The 17291-nt window shown below is 58.0% G+C and overlaps 1 protein-coding gene across 1 annotated transcript; it reads right to left on the bottom strand.

Annotated features, from left to right (window-relative positions):
* Positions 1 to 1842: 1842 nt before the first annotated feature.
* LOC129715155 (OTU domain-containing protein 5-A-like) lies at positions 1843 to 16563 on the bottom strand. The gene is made up of 8 exons (XM_055665022.1): positions 15808 to 16563; positions 9841 to 9934; positions 9193 to 9257; positions 8725 to 8890; positions 7891 to 8039; positions 6162 to 6347; positions 4448 to 4630; positions 1843 to 2037 (listed from the first exon to the last, which is right to left on the bottom strand). Exons 1-8 carry the CDS (start codon positions 15832 to 15834, stop codon positions 1843 to 1845), a joined length of 1065 nt encoding a protein of 354 aa, XP_055520997.1. The 5' UTR covers positions 15835 to 16563.
* Positions 16564 to 17291: the final 728 nt, after the last annotated feature.

Here is a 17291-nt window from a genome sequence, read left to right as displayed (position 1 = left end):
ATTACACACTGGGAGGACCAGCACAGCGCCCCCCCTCACGTGACTGGGAGGGACTCATTACACACTGGGAGGACCAGCGCAGCGCCCCCGGTGACTGGGAGGACTCATTACACACTGGGAGGATCAGCGCAGCGACCCCGGTGACTGGGAGGACTCAGTACACACTGGGAGGAGCAGCGTAGCGTCACCCAGCGGCCGGGAGGACTCAGTACACACTGGGAGGATCAGCGTAGCGCCCCCCCGGTGACTGGGAGGACTCAGTACATACTGGGAGGATCAGCGCAGCGCCCCCCCCGGTGACTGGGAGGACTCAGTACACACTGGGAGGATCAGCACAGCGCCCCCAGGTGACTGGGAGGACTCATTACACACGGGGAGGATCAGCACAGCGCCCCCGGTGACTGGGAGGACTCACTACTCACTGGGAGGATCAGCACAGCGCCCCCAGTGACTGGGAGGACTCAGTACACACACTGGGAGGTTCAGCACAGCGCCCCCGGTGACTGGGAGGACTCGCTGACTGGGAGGACTAACTACTCACTGGGAGGATACGCACAGCGCCCCCGGTCACTGGGAGGACTCAGTACACACTGGGAGGATCAGCACAGCGCCCCCGGTGACTGGGAGGACTCACTACTCACTGGGAGGAGCAGCGTAGCGTCACCCAGCGGCCGGGAGGACTCAGTACACACTGGGAGGATCAGCGCAGTGCGCCCCAGGTGACTGGGAGGACTCAGTACACACTGGGAGGATCAGCACAGCGCCCCCGGTGACTGGGAGGACTCATTACACACTGGGAGGATCAGCACAGCGCGCCCCGGTGACTGGGAGGACTCATTACACACTGGGAGGATCAGCACAGCGCCCCCGGTGACTGGGAGGACTCAGTACACACTATGAGGATCAGCACAGCGCCCCCGGTGACTGGGAGAGGAGTCAGTACACACTGGGAGGACCAGCGCAGCGACCCCGGTGACTGGGAGAGGACTCAGTACACACTGGGTGGACCAGCACAGTGCCCCCCGGGTGATTGGGAGGACTCAGTACACACTGGGAGGACCAGCGCAGCGACCCCGGTGACTGGGAGGACTCAGTACACACTGGGAGGAGCCAGCGTAGCGTCACCCAGCGGCCGGGAGGACTCAGTACACACTGGGAGGATCAGCGTAGCGCCCCCCGGTGACTGGGAGGACTCAGTACATACTGGGAGGATCAGCGCAGCGCCCCCCGGTGTGACTGGGAGGACTCATTACACACTGGGAGAGATCAGCCCGCGCGCCCCCGGGTGACTGGGAGGACTCACTACTCACTGGGAGGATCAGCACAGCGCCCCCCAGTGACTGGGAGGACTCAGTACACACTGGGAGGTTCAGCACAGCGCCCCCGGTGACTGGGAGGACTCACTACTCACTGGGAGGATCAGCACAGCGCCCCCGGTGACTGGGAGGACTCACTACACACTGGGAGGATCAGCACAGCGCCCCCAGTGACTGGGAGGACTCAGTACACACTGGGAGGATCAGCACAGCGCCCCCGGTGACTGGGAGGACTCACTACTCACTGGGAGGAGCAGCGCAGCGTCACCCAGCGGCCGGGAGGACTCAGTACACACTGGGAGGATCAGCGCAGTGCCCCCCAGGTGACTGGGAGGACTCAGTACACACTGGGAGGACCATCACAGCGCCCCCGGTGACTGGGAGGACTCACTACACACTGGGAGGACCCACGACACACCGCGACGACCAGCACAGCGCCCCCGGTGACTGGGAGGACTCATTACACACTGGGAGGATCAGCACAGCGCCCCCGGTGACTGGGAGGACTCAGTACACACTATGAGGATCAGCACAGCGCCCCCGGTGACTGGGAGGAGTCAGTACACACTGGGAGGACCAGCGCAGCGACCCCCGGTGACTGGGAGGACTCAGTACACACTGGGAGGACCAGCACAGCGCCCCCCGGTGACTGGGAGGACTCAGTACACACTGGGAGGACCAGCGCAGTGCGCCCCCGGTGAATGGGAGGACTCACTACACACTGGGAGGACCATCACAGCGCCCCCGGTGACTGGGAGGACACACTACACACTGGGAGGACTCACGACACACTGGGAGGACCAGCACGGCGCCCCCGGTGACTGGGAGGACTCACTACTCACTGGGAGGAGCGGCGCAGCGTCACCTAGCGGCCGGGATGACTCAGTACACAGTGGGAGGGCCAGCGCAGCGCCCCTCGTAGTACGGGAAGTGCAACAGCAGGCGGCGCGCACTCCGGAACACGGCGCCCTCCACCGGCGGAGGTCGTCACAGCGGCTGCTCGCATCCCTGGGATGTTGCTGTGTTCCCTCCCACAGGGTTAACCCCTCTTTATACCTCCTCCCTCCCCTCCCTCCCTGCTCCACTCCCTCTTTCCCATCCCATCCCTCTTTAATCCCATCTCTGAGTATAGGAGCAGTGAGGTTCTACTGCAGTTGTACAGGGTCTTGGTGAGACCACACCTGGAGTATTGTGTGCAGTTTTGGTCTCCAAATCTGAGGAAAGACATTCTTGCCATAGAGGATTTCAGTAGAGGAGCAGGGAGGTTCTACTGCAGTTGTACAGGGTCTTGGTGAGACCACACCTGGAGTATTGCGTACAGTTTTGGTCTCCAAATCTGAGGAAAGACATTCTTGCCATAGAGGATTTCAGTAGAGGAGCAGGGAGGTTCTACTGCAGTTGTACAGGGTCTTGGTGAGACCACATCTGGAGTATTGCGTACAGTTTTCGTCTCCTAATCTGAGGAAGGACATTCTTGCCATAGAGGGAGTACAGAGAAGGTTCACCAGACTGATTCCTGGGATGGCAGGACTTCCATATGAAGAAAGACTGGATAGACTCGGCTTGTACTAGGGGTCAGTTTAAGGATAAAGGGAAAATCTTTTAAGACCGAGATGAGAAAAACATTTTTCACACACAGAGAGTGGTGAATCTGTGGAACTCTCTGCCACAGAAGGTAGTTGAGGCCACACAGTTCATTGGCAATATTTAAGAGGGAGTTAGATGTGGCCCTTGTGGCTAAAGGGATAAGGGGGGTATGGAGAGAAGGCAGGTACAAGATACTGAGTTGGATGATCAGCCATGATCATATTGAATGGCGGTGCAGGCTCGAAGGGCCGAATGTCCTCTACTCCTGCACCTATTGTCTATGTTTCATCCTTTGACTCGCATCTCCCCGCTCCCTCCTCAGGTCACAGATCGATACAGCACAGATACAGGCCCTTCAGCCCAACTTGTGGATCCAGAAATACCACTCTCTAACGGGGCAACGCAGCGGGTAAAGCTGCTGCCTCACAGCACCACAGACCCGGGCTCATTCCTGACTGGGGGGGGGGGGGGGGGCTGTCTGTACAGAGTTTGCACGTTCTCCCCGTGACCCGCGTGGGTTTTCACAAGTTAACTAGTTATAGGAGTAGAATTAGACCATTCGGCCCATCGAGTCCACTCCCGCCTTCAATCACGGCTGATCTATCTCTCCCTCCTAACCCCATTCTCCTGCCTTCTCCCCATAACCCCTGACACCCGCACTAATCAACAGTCTATCTATCTCTGCCTTAAATATATCCACTGACTTGTGGCCTCCACCGCCGTCTGTGGCAACGAGTCCCACAGATTCACCACCCTGTGATGCTGTTTTCACCCCACACTCCAAAGTTAGGTTATTGGCTTTAGTAAGAGTTGGAAATTGTGTGTGTGTGTGTGTGGCACATCGCTGGTCGACACAGACTCGGTGGGCTGAAGGGCCTGTTTCCACACTGTATCTCGAAACTAAACTTACTCTGAGAAGGGTCCCGACCCGAAACGTCACCTATCCATGTTCTCCACAGATGCTGACTGACCCGCTGAGTTACTCCAGCACTCTGTGAAACGTCACCTATCCATGTTCTCCACACAGATGCTGCCTGACCCGCTGAGTTACTCCAGCACTCTGTGAAACGTCACCTATCCATGTTCTCCACACAGATGCTGCCTGACCCGCTGAGTTACTCCAGCACTCGTATGTGTGTCGATCTTCGGTGTGTGAACCAGCATCTGCAGTTCCTTCCTGCGCGCTTCTCTCCCATTGCAAGGCACCACCGCACAACTCCCCCCCCCCCCCCCCCCCTCACCCTCTCCCCCCCCCCCCCCCCCCAGCTGAAGCAGAGTGAGTGCGATCTTCGATAACAGGGGAGGCGGGGGGAAGTAGGGGGCAGCGGTTATTGAAAGACTGGAGGTCGGTTGTTATGGTGGGGAGGTATTCCTTTTGACATAATGTCGCATCTGTAAATGCATCGTCGATAAAACAAAGTCTCTCGAGTGGCCCCACCGACAGCGGTCCCTACCTCCCTAACCGGGGACGGTCCCAAGTTGTGGGGGGGGGGGGGGGGGGGGGGGGGGGGGGGGGGGGGGGCCAGAGAAAGGTTGGGGGGGACAAGGGGCGGGGGGAGGGGGGGGGGGGGGGGGTCCATCAGCTGTGATCCGGAGACTTCTCTGTGTGGGTCTCGCCCTTTCTTCATGCTGTCCAGGTATTCCTGTTGTGACACGGCCAAGACAGAGAGGCCAAAAATCTCATCGTCCCACTCCCAGTCAGCCAGACCTGGAGGGGGGAGGAGAGACTTGCGGAGAGAAGAAGAAAGAAAGCGAGGGGGGGGGGGGGGTGGGGGGGAGGGTTTAGACTGACCACTGGACCCCTCCCATCCCTTCCCTCCCTCCCCACCACAGCCCCCCCCCTCTCCCCCTGCTCCCTACCACGCCCTCACTCACCAAAGGCTGTGGGGGGGGGGGGGGGACATCTGCTGCATGAGAGCCGGCAATCGATGGTGGGGGCAGGAGAGGGTCTTCCCCCTTGGGGGTGGTGGGGGGGGGGGGGGGGGGGTGGTGCCCTGACTCCCCCCCCTCGGGGGGGGGGGGGGGCCGCCCTGGGGGGGGGCTGGGGGGGGGGGGGGGGGGTTGGCTCTCGCCCCCTGGCCTGTTGGGGGGGCGTGGTGGTGAACTACCTGGCGGCTCGTACCTGGGGGGGAGAGGGAGAGAGGGAGAGAGAAGGGGAGAGACGGGGGTGGAAAGGAGAGGAGGAGGGAGGAGAGGGGAGAGAGGGAGAGAGAGGGGAGAGAGAGGGAGAGGGGGGAGAGGGAGAGAGAGGGAGAGGGTGTTGGAGAGGGAGAGGGAGACAGTTCGGGGGGTGGGGTTTGGGATGTGATTTACACCTCCTACCTGGGGCGCAGGGGGGGAGGGGGGCTTCCCCAGGTGGTTCCCCCTGGCACGCCGTGGGGCGGGGGGGGGAGGGGGGCTTGGATGTGGGCGGGGGGAGGGGGGGGGTTTTCCCACCCCCTGTGGGGGGGGTTGGGGGGGTTCTTGTTCCCCCCTGGTGGGGGTGGGGGCGCATCCCCCTTCGGGGGAGGTGGCCCCTGCTGATGGTGGCGGTGGGTTCTGTGTTTGCGGGGGTGGCGACGCTGCGGGGGGGGGGGGTGGGGGGTGAGCTGCTCCGTGGCGAGGGGGCCGGGTGGGGGTTGTGCTCCCCTGGTCTCCACTGCTCTCCGGGACGCGGTGGTGGGGTGGGCCGAAATACACGTGGCCGTAGCCTTGCGGGGGGGGGTGGGGTCATAGGTAACAGGTCAGCTACTGGGCTGCGGTGACAAACTTCGGGGGGGGGTGCCCAATGGGGGGACCCTAACTGGGGGGGGGGGGGGGGGGGTAAAGGGGTAAGTGTTACATAATTTGCGGTTGCAAAGGAAAGTGCCCGGGGGGGGGGTGGTGGGGGAGGGGGGGGGAGAGTTGACCAGGGGGGTAGGGGGGGAGGGGTCTTTGCGGGAGGCATAGAGGGGGGGGGGGGGGAGGTGGTGGGGGGGGGGGGGGTACATCTCCCCTGGGGGGGTGCCCCCAACCTCTCCCAACCTGCCCCCTGGGGGGGGGGGGGGGGGCCCCTCTCTCTCCCTTGGGGGTGCCCCCCTTCTCTCCCTGCCCCCCCCTCTCCCCTGCCCCCCCCCCCCCTCTCCCCCTGCTACCCCTCTCTCCCCCTGCCCCCCCCTCTCCCCTGCCTCCTCAGCCCTTGCCCCTCTCTCTCCACCTGCCCCATACCTTTCCCCCTGCCCCTCCTCTGTACCTGCCCCCCCCTCTCCCCTCCTCTCTCCCCCTGCCCTGTCCACTGACCTGTCGGGCCTGCTTCTCCTGGTCCCGTAGCCACTGGAGATACGATTCTCTGGCCACTTGTTCCTCAATGGCCTCGTTCGTTGCCTCCCAGTCGGTCGCCCGCTTCTTGTCCTCCAGCATCTGCTGCTCGATCCACGACTCCTCCGATGTCTTGATGGCGCTCTTCATCAGAGACTGGTCTGCAGACTGAGAGAGGGCCGTCACCAGGGGGAGAGGGGAAGGAGCCTCTACTTCCTTAGTCTGGCAAGTCGCCAACAACTCCCACCAACTTCTACAGATGCACCGCAGAAGCATTTTATCGGGATGCATCACAGCACGGTTTGGGAACAGCTCCGTCCGAGACCCGCAAGAGTTGTGGACAGTTGCAGCCCAGACCGTCACGCACACACACACACACAAACCAACCTCCCTTCCATCCATCGCCTCCATCTACACCTCACGCTGCCTCCACAAGGGCAGCAGCAACATCGTGGACCAGTCTCACTCCCGGTTACTCCCTCTTCCCCCACCTCTCCCATCGGGCAAGAGGTACAAAAGTGTGTAACGAACACACACACACACCTCCACATTCAGGGACAGTTTCTTCCCGGCTGTTGTGAGAACTGAACCGTCCTCTCACCAACTAGAGAGCGGTCGGTCCTGACCTCCCATCCACCTCATTGGAGACCCTCGCATTATCCTTAATCGGGCTTCACCCTGCACTAAACGTTATTCCCTTTATCATGTATCTGTACACTGTGGACGGCTCGATTGTAATCATGTGCAGTCTTTCTGCTGACTGGTGACCCTCGGAGAGTGTGTGTGTGTGTGTGTGTGTGTGAGTGTGTATGTGTGTATGTGAGAGTGTGTGTGTGTGTAAGTGAGTGAGTGTGTGAGTGAGTGTGAGCGTGTGTGTCAGAGTGTGTATGTATGTATGTATGTGAGTGTGTGTGAGTGAGTGAGCGTGTGTGTGTGTGTGAGTGTGAGTGTGAGTGTGTGTGTATGTGAGTGAGTGTGTGTGTGTGAGTGTGTGTGTATGTATGTGAGTGTGTATGTATGTATGTATGTGAGTGTTAGTGTGTGTGTGTGTGTGTGTGTATGTATGTGAGTGAGTGAGTGTGTGTATGTATGTGAGTGTGAGTGAGTGTGTGTGTGTATGTATGTGAGTGTGAGTGTGTGTGTGTGTATGTATGCGAGTGTGTGTGTGTGTATGTATGTAAGTGTAATCATGCGTTGTCTTTCCGCTGACTGGTTAGCTCGCAACAAAAGCTTTTCACTGAACCTCAGTACACGGGACAAACTCAACTCTCCCCCTCCCTCTCTTCCTCGTGCCCCCTCTCATTATCAAACATGCACGCAACAACAGCCACGGTGGGGCAGCGGGTAGAGCTGCTGCCTCACAGCACCAGAGACCCGCGATCCATCCCGACTACGGGTGCTGTCAGCATGGAGTTTGCATGTTCTCTCCCCGTGACCTGCATGGGTTTTCTCCGAGATCTTCGGTTTCCTCCCACACTCCAAAGATGCGCGGGTTTGTAGGTTAATTGGCTCTGGTATAGCATGTGTGTGTGTGTGTGTGTGTAGGATAGTGTTAATGTGCGGGGATCGCTGGTCGGCACGGACTCGGTGGGGAAGGGCCAGTTTCCACGCTGTATCTCTAAACACGTGACTATAAACTGAAGAGAGACGCAGCTAGAAGGTGCCGTGAGGGGTGCGGGGGGCGGGGACTGAGAGACCCCTCCTCACTTACGCCGGGTTTGAAGGCGGGCAGACCCAGCCCCACACCGATGGTGGCCTTGTTGGGGTTTACAACAGAGTTGTAGTGGACGTTACGGTGATAGCTGACCCGGATCGGCTCATCCTCCGTCTGGTGGATCCCATGGAAGGTGTTGATCGGCTCTGCGGGGGGGAGAGGGGGAGGGAGAGAGGGGGGGGAGCATTAGTATCGGGGAGGGAACCAGACAATTTTAAAAGGTCCCCCTCCCCACCCTCCCAGTGTCTCCCCCGTACTGTACCTGGCCCCCTCTCTCCCTGTACTCCTCCCCTGTACCCCGTAAGGTGGTCCGGCCCCTTTTACCCCCGCTCTCTGTACCTCTGTACCACGTACCCTCTCTCTCTCTCTCTCTGTACCCCATGTACCCCTGAACCCCGTACCCAGGGGGGGCCTCTGTACCCCTCTCTCCCTCTGTACCCCTCTCTCCCTGTACCCCGTAACCAGTACCCAGGGGGTCAGGTCCCCCGTACCCCTCTCTCTCTGTACCCCGTACCCAGGGGCTCGGGAACCCTGTACCCCTCTCTCTGTACCCCTTGTACCCTGTGTACCCCTCTACCCCCCCTGAATCCCGTTTACCCAGGAGGTCGGGCCTCTGTACCCCTGTGTCCCCCTCCTACCCCCTCAACCCCGTTTACCCCGGGGCTCGTGCCTCTGTCCCCCTCTCTCACTCTGTACCCCTCTCTGTGTACCCCTCTACCCCCTGAACCCCGTTTACCCAGGGGGTCAGGCCCCTGTACCCCTCTACCCCCTGAACCCCCGTTACCCAGGGGCTCGGGCCCGGTGCCCCCTGTACCCCGTTTACCAGGGGGCCGGGGCCCTGGGCACTGTACTGGTAAACCTCGACGGGCGGGTTGTACATCTCGGCCATGGCCTGCATTTCGATGTGGTTGCCGTGACAACTGCTGACCCGCTTGCGGTTGATGTAGGTGGTGAAATCCTCCGTCACGTAGTTGGAGAAATAGTCGGCGTTCTTCACCTGGGGGGGGGAGAGAGAGAGGTCAGGGGGCAGAGGTGAGGGGGCGGGCATCGGGGGCAGAGGTCACGGGGCAGGCATCGGGGGGGCAGAGGTCACGGGGCAGGCATCGGGGGCAGAGGTCGGGGAGGGCAGAGGTCGGGGGCAGCGGTTGGAGGGGCAGAGGTCATGAGGGGCAGGGGTCGGGTGTGAGCAGAGGTCAGGGGGCAGTGGTCGGGAGGGGGAGAGATCAAGGGGGGGGAGACAGAGCATGGGGAGAGGTTAGGGGGGGAGACGGGTGGAGGTTTGGGGTTGTTGACACTCACCAGATAATCCATGCAGTGTTTCCTCACCACATCGTGCATGTCCTGGTCCCCGTACACCTGGTCAGCTGCAAAACAGCACCGAGACGTCAGGGGGAGGGGGAGGGGGAGGGGGGGGGGGGGGTTCGAGGGGGGACGGGGGATTTGAGGGGGGGGGGAGCGGGGGAAGGGGATTTCGGGGGGGAAGGTTTGAGGGGGAGGGGGTTTTTGGGGGGGACACAGACGGGGAGAGGGGAGAGACCTGTGGGGAGGGTTCGAGGGGGGGGATTTCGAGGGGGGGGGGGATTTGAGGGGGGGTGGGGGAGAGGGGGAGGGGATTTCGGTGGGGAAAGTTTTGGGGGGGGGGGGGGGGGGGGGGACACAGACGGGGAGAGGGGGGAGGACCTGTGGGGTAGGGGGGTTCGAGGGGGGAGGATTTGATCGGGTGAGGAGGAGGGAGGGGGGAGGGGGTTTCGAGGGGGACGGGGGATTTGAGGGGGAGGGGGATTCGGGGGGGGTGGGGGGGCGGACAGACGGGGAGAGGGGGAAAGACCTGTGGGGTGGGGGGGAGGTTCGAAGGGGGGGGGGGGGATTAGAGCGGGATGTTCGAGGGGGGTTTTGAGGGGGAAGGTTCGAGGGGGGAGGGGGTATATTCGGGGGGGGCAGCCTCACCAACAGCCCGGAAGAGACAAGCCCCATCCTCCTTCATCCGCTTGATGACATAACCTTTCTTCTCACTCAACGCCTTCTCGAACCAGTGCTCCTGCTGTACAAACAAGGGGATCAGTGGGGACGGAGTGATGTATAACCCCCCCCCCCCCCACCCCCCCCCACAAACCATGCCCGCCCCCCCCCACCCCCCATCCGCCCCGCCCCCCAACCCCCAAACCATCCCCCCTGAATATCACACTTAGAAACATAGACATTCGGCCCTTCAAGCCTGCACCGCCATTCACAGAAACATAAAAACATAGAAATTAGGTGCAGGAGTAGGCCATTCGGCCCTTCGAGCCTGCACCATTCGCCATTCAATATGATCATGGCTGATCATCCAACTCAGTATCCCGTACCTGCCTTCTCTCCATACCCCCTGATCCTCTTAGCCACAAGGGCCACATCTAACTCCCTCTTAAATATAGCCAATGAACTGGCCTCGACTACCCTCTGTGGCAGAGAGTTCCAGAGATTCACCACTCTCTGTGTGAAAAAAGTTCTTCTCGTCTCGGTTTTAAAGGATTTCCCCCTTATCCTTAAGCTGTGACCCCTTGTCCTGGACTTGCCTAACATCGGGAAAAATTCAATATGAATATAAAACTGGCAGGGAACATAAAAGCTGACTGCAAAAGTTTTTATAGATATGTGAAGAGGAAAAGATTAGTTAAAACAAATGTAGGTCCCTTGCAGTCAGAAACAGGTGAATTGATCATGGGGAACAAGGACATTGCGGACCAATTGAATAACTACTTTGGTTCTGTCTTCACTAAGGAAGACATAAATAATCTGCCGGAAATAGCAGGGGACCGGGGGTTAAATGAGATGGAGGAACTGAGTGAAATCCAGGTTAGCCGGGAAGTGGTGTTGGGTAAATTGAATGGATTAAAGGCCGATAAATCCCCAGGGCCAGATAGGCTGCATCCCAGAGTACTGAAGGAAGTGGCTCCAGAAATAGTGGATGCATTAGTAATAATTTTTCAAAACTCTTTAGATTCTGGAGTAGTTCCTGAGGATTGGAGGGTAGCAAATGTAACCACACTTTTTTTAAAAGGGAGAGAGAAAACGGGGAATTATAGACCAGTTAGTCTAATGTCGGTAGTGGGGAAACTGCTAGTCAGTTATTAAAGATGGGATAGCAGCACATTTGGAAAGTGGTGAAATCATTGGATAAAATCAGCATGGATTTATGAAAGGTAAATCATGTCTGACGAATCTTATAGAATTTTTCGAGGATGTAACTAGTAGAGTGGATAAGGGAGAACCAGTGGATGTGTTATATCTGGACTTTCAGAAGGCTTTCGACAAGGTCCAACATAAGAGATTAGTATGCAAACTTAAAGCACACGGTATTGGGGGTTCAGTATTGATGTGGATAGAGAACTGGCTGGCAGACAGGAAGCAAAGAGTAGAAGTAAACGGGTCCTTTTCACAATGGCAGGCAGTGACTAGTGGGGTACTGCAAGGCTCAGTGCTGGGACCCCAGCTCTTTACAATATATATTAATGATCTGGATGAGGGAATTGAATGCAACATCTCCGGGTTTGCGGATGACACGAAGCTGGGGGGCAGTGTTAGCTGTGAGGAGGATTCTAGGAGGCTGCAAGGTGACTTGGATAGGCTGGGTGAGTGGGCAAATGTTTGGCAGATGCAGTATAATGTGGATAAATGTGAGGTTGTCCACTTTGGTGGCAAAAACAGGAAAGTAGACTATTATCTGAATGGTGGCCGATTAGGAAAAGGGGAGATGCAACGAGACCTGGGTGTCATGGTACACCAGTCATTAAAAGTAGGCATGCAGGTGCAGCTGGCAGTAAAGAAAGCGAATGGTATGTTGGCATTCATAGCAAAAGGATTTGAATATAAGAGCAGGGAGGTTCTACTGCAGTTGTACAGGGTCTTGGTGAGACCACACTTGGAGTATTGCGTACAGTTTTGGTCTCCTAATCTAAGGAAAGATATTCTTGCCATAGAGGGAGTACAGAGAAGGTTCACCAGACTGATTCCTGGGATGTCAGGATTTTCATATGAAGAAAGACTGGATAGACTCGGCTTGTACTCGCTAGAATTTAGAAGTTTGACGGGGGATCTTATAGAAACTTTCAAAATTCTTAAGGGGTTGGACAGGCTAGATGCAGGAAGATAATTCCCGATGTTGGGGAAGTCCAGAACTAGGGGTCACAGTTTAAGGATAAGAGGGAAGTCTTTTAGGACCGAGATGAGAAAATAATTTTTTACACAGAGGGTGGTGAATCTGTGGAATTCTCTGCCACGGATGGTAGTTGAGGCCAGTTCATTGGCTGGATTTAAGAGGGAGTTAGATGTGGCCCTTGTGGCTAAAGGGATCAGGGGGTATGGAGAGAAGACAGGTATGGGATATTGATTTGGATGATCAGCCATGATCATTTTGAATTGCGGAGCAGGCTCGAAGGGCCGAATGGCCTACTCCTGCACCTATTTTCGATGTTTCTATGATCACGGCTGATCATCCACAATCAGTACCCCATTCCTGCCTTCTCCCCATATCCCCTTGATTCAGTTAACCCCAAGAGCTAAATCTAACTCTCTCTTGAAAACATCCAGTTAAACGGCCTCCCAGAGAGTTCCACAGACTCACACAACTCTCTGGGTGGAAAAGTTTTTCCTCGTCTCTGTTCTAAATGGCCGACCCCTTATTGTTAAACTGTGTGTGGCCCCTGGTTCTGGACTCCCCAACATCGGGAACATGTTTCCTGCCTCTAGCATGTCCAAACCCTTAACAATCTTATATGTTTCAATAAGATACCCTCTCATCCTTCTAAACTCCAGAGTGCACAAGCCCAGTCGACCCATCATATGACAGTCCCGCCATCCCCGGGAATTAACCTGGTGAACCTTCGCTGCACTCACTCAATAGCAAGAATGTCCTTCCTCAAATCAGGCGACCAAAACTGTACACAATACTCCAGGTGTGGTCTCACCATGGCCCTATACAACTGCAGAAGGACCTCTTTGCTCCAAAACTCAAATCCTCTTGCAATGAAAGCCAACATGCCATTAGCTTTCTTCACTGCCTGCTGTACCTGCATGCTTACTTTCAGTGACTGATGTACAAGGACACCCAGGTCTCGTTGCACCTCCCCTTTTCCTAATTTGACACCATTCAGATAATAATAATCTGTCTTCCTGTTCTTGCCACCAAAGTGGATAACCTCACATTTATCTATATTAAATTGCATCTGTCACACATCTGCCCACTCACTCAACCTGTCCAGGTCACCCTGCAATCTCCTAACATCCTCTTCACAGTTCACACTGCCACCCAGCTTTGTGTCATCCTCAAACTTGGAGATGTTACATTTAATTCCCTAGTCTAAATCGTTAATATATATTATAAATAACTGGGGTCCCAGCACAGAGCCTTGCGGCACCCCACTAGTCACTGCCTGCCATTCTGAAAAGGACCCATTAATTCCTACTCTTTGCTTCCTGTCTGCCAATCAGTTCGCTATCCATGTCAATACCCTACCTCCAATACCACATGCTCTAAATTTGCCCACTAATCTCTTGTGTGAGACCTTGTCAAAGGCTTTTTGAAAGTCCAATCCACCACATGCACTGGCTCTCCCTTATCCATTCTACCTGTTACATCCTCAAAAAATTCCAGAAGATGAGTCAAGCGTGATTTTCCCTTTATAAATCCATGCTGACTTTGACCGATCCTGTTACTGCTTTCCAAATGTGCTGTTATAACATCTTTAACAATCGACTCCAGCAACTTCCTCACTACCGATGTAAGGCTAACTGGTGTATAATTCCCCGTTTTCTCTCTCCCTCCTTTCTTAAAAAGTGGTATAACATCAGCTACCCTCCAGTCCACAGGAACTGATCCAGAGTCGAGAGAACATTGGAAAATGATCACCTATGCGTCCACGATTTCTAGAGCCACCTCCTTGACTACTCTGGGATGCAGACCATCAGGCCCTGGGATTTATCATCCGTCAATCCCATCAGTCTACCCAACACCATTTCCTGCCTAATGTGAATTACGATAGACAATAAGTGCAGGAGTAGAGGCCATTCAGCCCTTCTATCCAGCACCTCCATTCACTGTGATCATGGCTGATCATCCCCAATCAGTACCCCGTTCCTGCCTTCTCCCCTGACTCCGCTATCTTTAAGAGCCCTATCTAACTCTCTCTTGAAAGCATCCAGAGAACCGGCCTCCACCGCCCTCTGAGGCAGGTGTGGTCTCACCAGGGCCCTGTACAACTGCAGAAGGACCTCTTTGCTTCTATATTCAACTCCTCTTGTTATAAAGACCAACATGCCATTCGCTTTCTTCACTGCCTGCTATACTTGCATGCTTACTTTCATAGACTAATGAACAAGGATCTGCCCACTCCCCCAACCTGTCCAAGTCACCCTACATTCTCATAGCATCCTCCTCACAGTTCACACTGCCACCCAGCTTTGTGTCATCTGCAAATTTGCTAATGTTACTTTGAATCCCTTCATCCAAATCATTGATGTATATTGTAAATAGCTGCGGTCCCAGCACCGAGCCCACTAGTCACTACCTGCCATTCTGAAAGGGACCCGTTAATCCCTACTCTTTGCTTCCTGTCTGCCAACCAATTTTCTAACCATGTCAGCACTCTAGCATTTCCTTCAGTTCCTCTGTCACCTGTCCCCTGGAACACCTGTGTTGTTTGTTTGTGACAGAGGCGAAGTACCTGCTTCCCAATAATAAATTCACCTGTCTCTGTCTTCAAGGGACCCACATTTGTCTCAACTAATTTTTTCCTCTTCACATACCTAAAGAAGGTTTTACTATCCTCCTTTATATTCTTGTACCTCCTCTCCGTCTCCCCCTCACCTGTCCCAGCTGTGATGGGTCCTGCATCTTCTCTCTCTATCCCTGTCCTTTCTCTGTCTCCCCCTCACCTGTTCCAGCTGTGCCGGGTCTCCCCCCTCTCCCTCTACCCCCTCGCCTGTTCCAGGTGTGTTGTATCTCCTCTCTCTCTCTCTCCCCCTCACCTGCTCCAGCTGTGCCGGGTTCTGCATCTCCTCTCTCCCCCCTCCCCTGCTCCAGCTGTGTCAACTCCCCTATCTCTCTCTCACCTGCCCCAGGTGTGTCGGGTCCACCCTCCCTCTCTCTCTCTCCCCCCTCACCTGCCCCAGGCGTATCGTATCTCTTCTCTCACTCTCTCTCTCTCTCTACCTCTCTCTCTCCCCCTCACCTGCTCCAGCTGCGCCAGCTCCCCTATCTCTCCTCCTCACCTGCCCCAGCTCCCCTATCTCCCCCTCACCTGCCCCAGATGTGTCTCTCTCCTCCCTGACACCTGCTCCAGCTGTGTTGTGTCTCCCCCTCACCTGCCCCAGGTGTGTCTCTCTCCCCCCTCACTTGCTCCAGCTGTGTTGTGTCTCCCCCTCACCTGCCCCAGGTGTGTGTCTCTCCCCCCTCACCTGCTCCCGCTGTGCCAACTCCCCTATCTCCCCCTCACCTGCCCCAGCTGTGTTGTGTCTCCCCCTCACCTGCCCCAGCTGTGCCCCCTCACCTGCCCTATCTCCCCCTCCCCACCTGCCCCAGCTGTGCCAGCTCCCGTATCTCCCCCTCACCTACCCCAGGTGTGTCTCTTCCCCCCTCACCTGCCCCAGCTGTGTTGTGTCTCCCCCTCACCTGCTCCAGCTGTGTTGTGTCTCCCCCTCCCCTGCCCCAGCTGTGTTGTACCCCCCTCACCTGCCCCAGGTGTGTCTCTCCCCCCCTCACCTGCTCCAGCTGTGTTGTACCCCCCCGAGCCCCAGGTGTGTCTCTCTCCCCCCTCACCTGCTCCAGCTGTGTTGTGTCTCCCCCTCACCTGCCCCAGGTGTGTCTCTCCCCCTCACCTGCCCCAGCTGTGTTGTACCCCCCTCACCTGCCCCAGGTGTGTCTCTCCCCCCCCTCACCTGCTCCAGCTGTGCCGGGTCCTCCATGTCTTCTCTCCCCGCTGTCTCGTACTCATCTTCACTGTTGTAGCCGCCTGCCCCCTCCTCTTGCCCGGCAGCGACGCCGGCGACGGCCCCGGAGGCCCCGGGAGATGGAGCGGAGACGCCGGGGGCCCCGGGCCCGGGTGAGGGCGAGTCTACCCCGGAGCCGGTGCCGGGAGAGAGTGTCGTGGAGCCGGGCCCGGGGGAGAGTCGGCGGCCGGGCCGGTGTCGATGCCGGTGGTGGAGGCCTAGTCCGGGCCCGAGGCCGAGGCCTAGTCCAGGGCCGGGCCTGTGGGCCTTGCGGCCGCTGCGGTGTCGGCGCCGGGCGGGCCCGGGCTCTGGGGCAACAGCGGGGCGGCTACGGGGCCAGTGTGATCCGCCGGGCCCCGGGGAAAGGCCGGTGGCCAAGCCGGTTTGTGTCGCTCCAGCACCGGCTCCAGCTCCAACTCCAGCCCCCGGCCCCACTCCTCCTACTCCAGGCCCAGGCGCCGCTCCATCAGGCCCGTCCCCGGGCCGGTCCCTGTCCCTGTCCCGGTCCCTGTCTCCAGCCGCTGCCCCGGAGCCTGTCCCTGTCCCTGTCCCTGTCCCTGTCCCTGTCCCTGTCCCGGTCCCGGTCCCAGCGCGGCGGCGGGGATCCACGGGGCCCGGCAGCTGCAGCGCGCAGGCGCGGGTGTGGGAGCTGGAGGTCGGCGGAACGTCTCGCTCCGGGTCTGGAGGCCCGCTCGGCCGGCGGTTTGGCCACGCAGGATGGTCATGGCTCCCGCCGCACCTGCCCCGCAATACGTCGGCGGAACGGCTCTGCGGCAACGTCTGCAGCGGCGGCAGCCCTGCCCCGCTGTACCCTCACCCTACCCTCCCTCCGTCCCCCTCCCCCCCCCTGCCCCGCTCGGCTTCCGCCGGAAACACAACCGCGCCCGCACCCGCCCACCATCTGCCCCGCTGTAGCGTCACACCGGAACCGCCCTGCCCCGCTGTAGCGTCACACCGGAACCGCCCTGCCCCGCTGTAGCGTCACACCAGAACCGCCCTGCCCCGCTGTAGCGTCACACCGGAACCGCCCTGCCCCGCTGTAGCGTCACACCGGAACCGCCCTGCCCCGCTGTAGCGTCACAACAACGGCTCCTGCCCCGCAATTACGTCACACCGGAACCGCCCTGCCCCGCTGTAGCGTCACACCCGGAACCGCTCTGCCCCGCTGTAGCGTCACAACGGAACGACCCCTGCCCCGCAATTACGTCACACCGGAACCGCCACAACAACGGCCCCTGCCCCACAATTACGTCACACCGGAACCTCTCCAGCCTCGAGCCTGCCCCGCAATTACGTCACACCGGAACCGCCCTGCCCCGCAATTACGTCACACCGGAACCGGCCAAGACCCTGCCCAGCAATGATGTCTGAAGAAGGGGTCCCTTCGCTCCATAGATGCTGCTGCACCCGCTGAGTTTCTCCAGCACTTCTGT

The sequence above is a fragment of the Leucoraja erinacea genome, unplaced genomic scaffold, assembly GCF_028641065.1.
Source record: "Leucoraja erinacea ecotype New England unplaced genomic scaffold, Leri_hhj_1 Leri_1037S, whole genome shotgun sequence".
Lineage (NCBI taxonomy): Eukaryota > Metazoa > Chordata > Chondrichthyes > Rajiformes > Rajidae > Leucoraja > Leucoraja erinaceus.
This window is presented reverse-complemented; position numbering and strand designations above follow the sequence as displayed.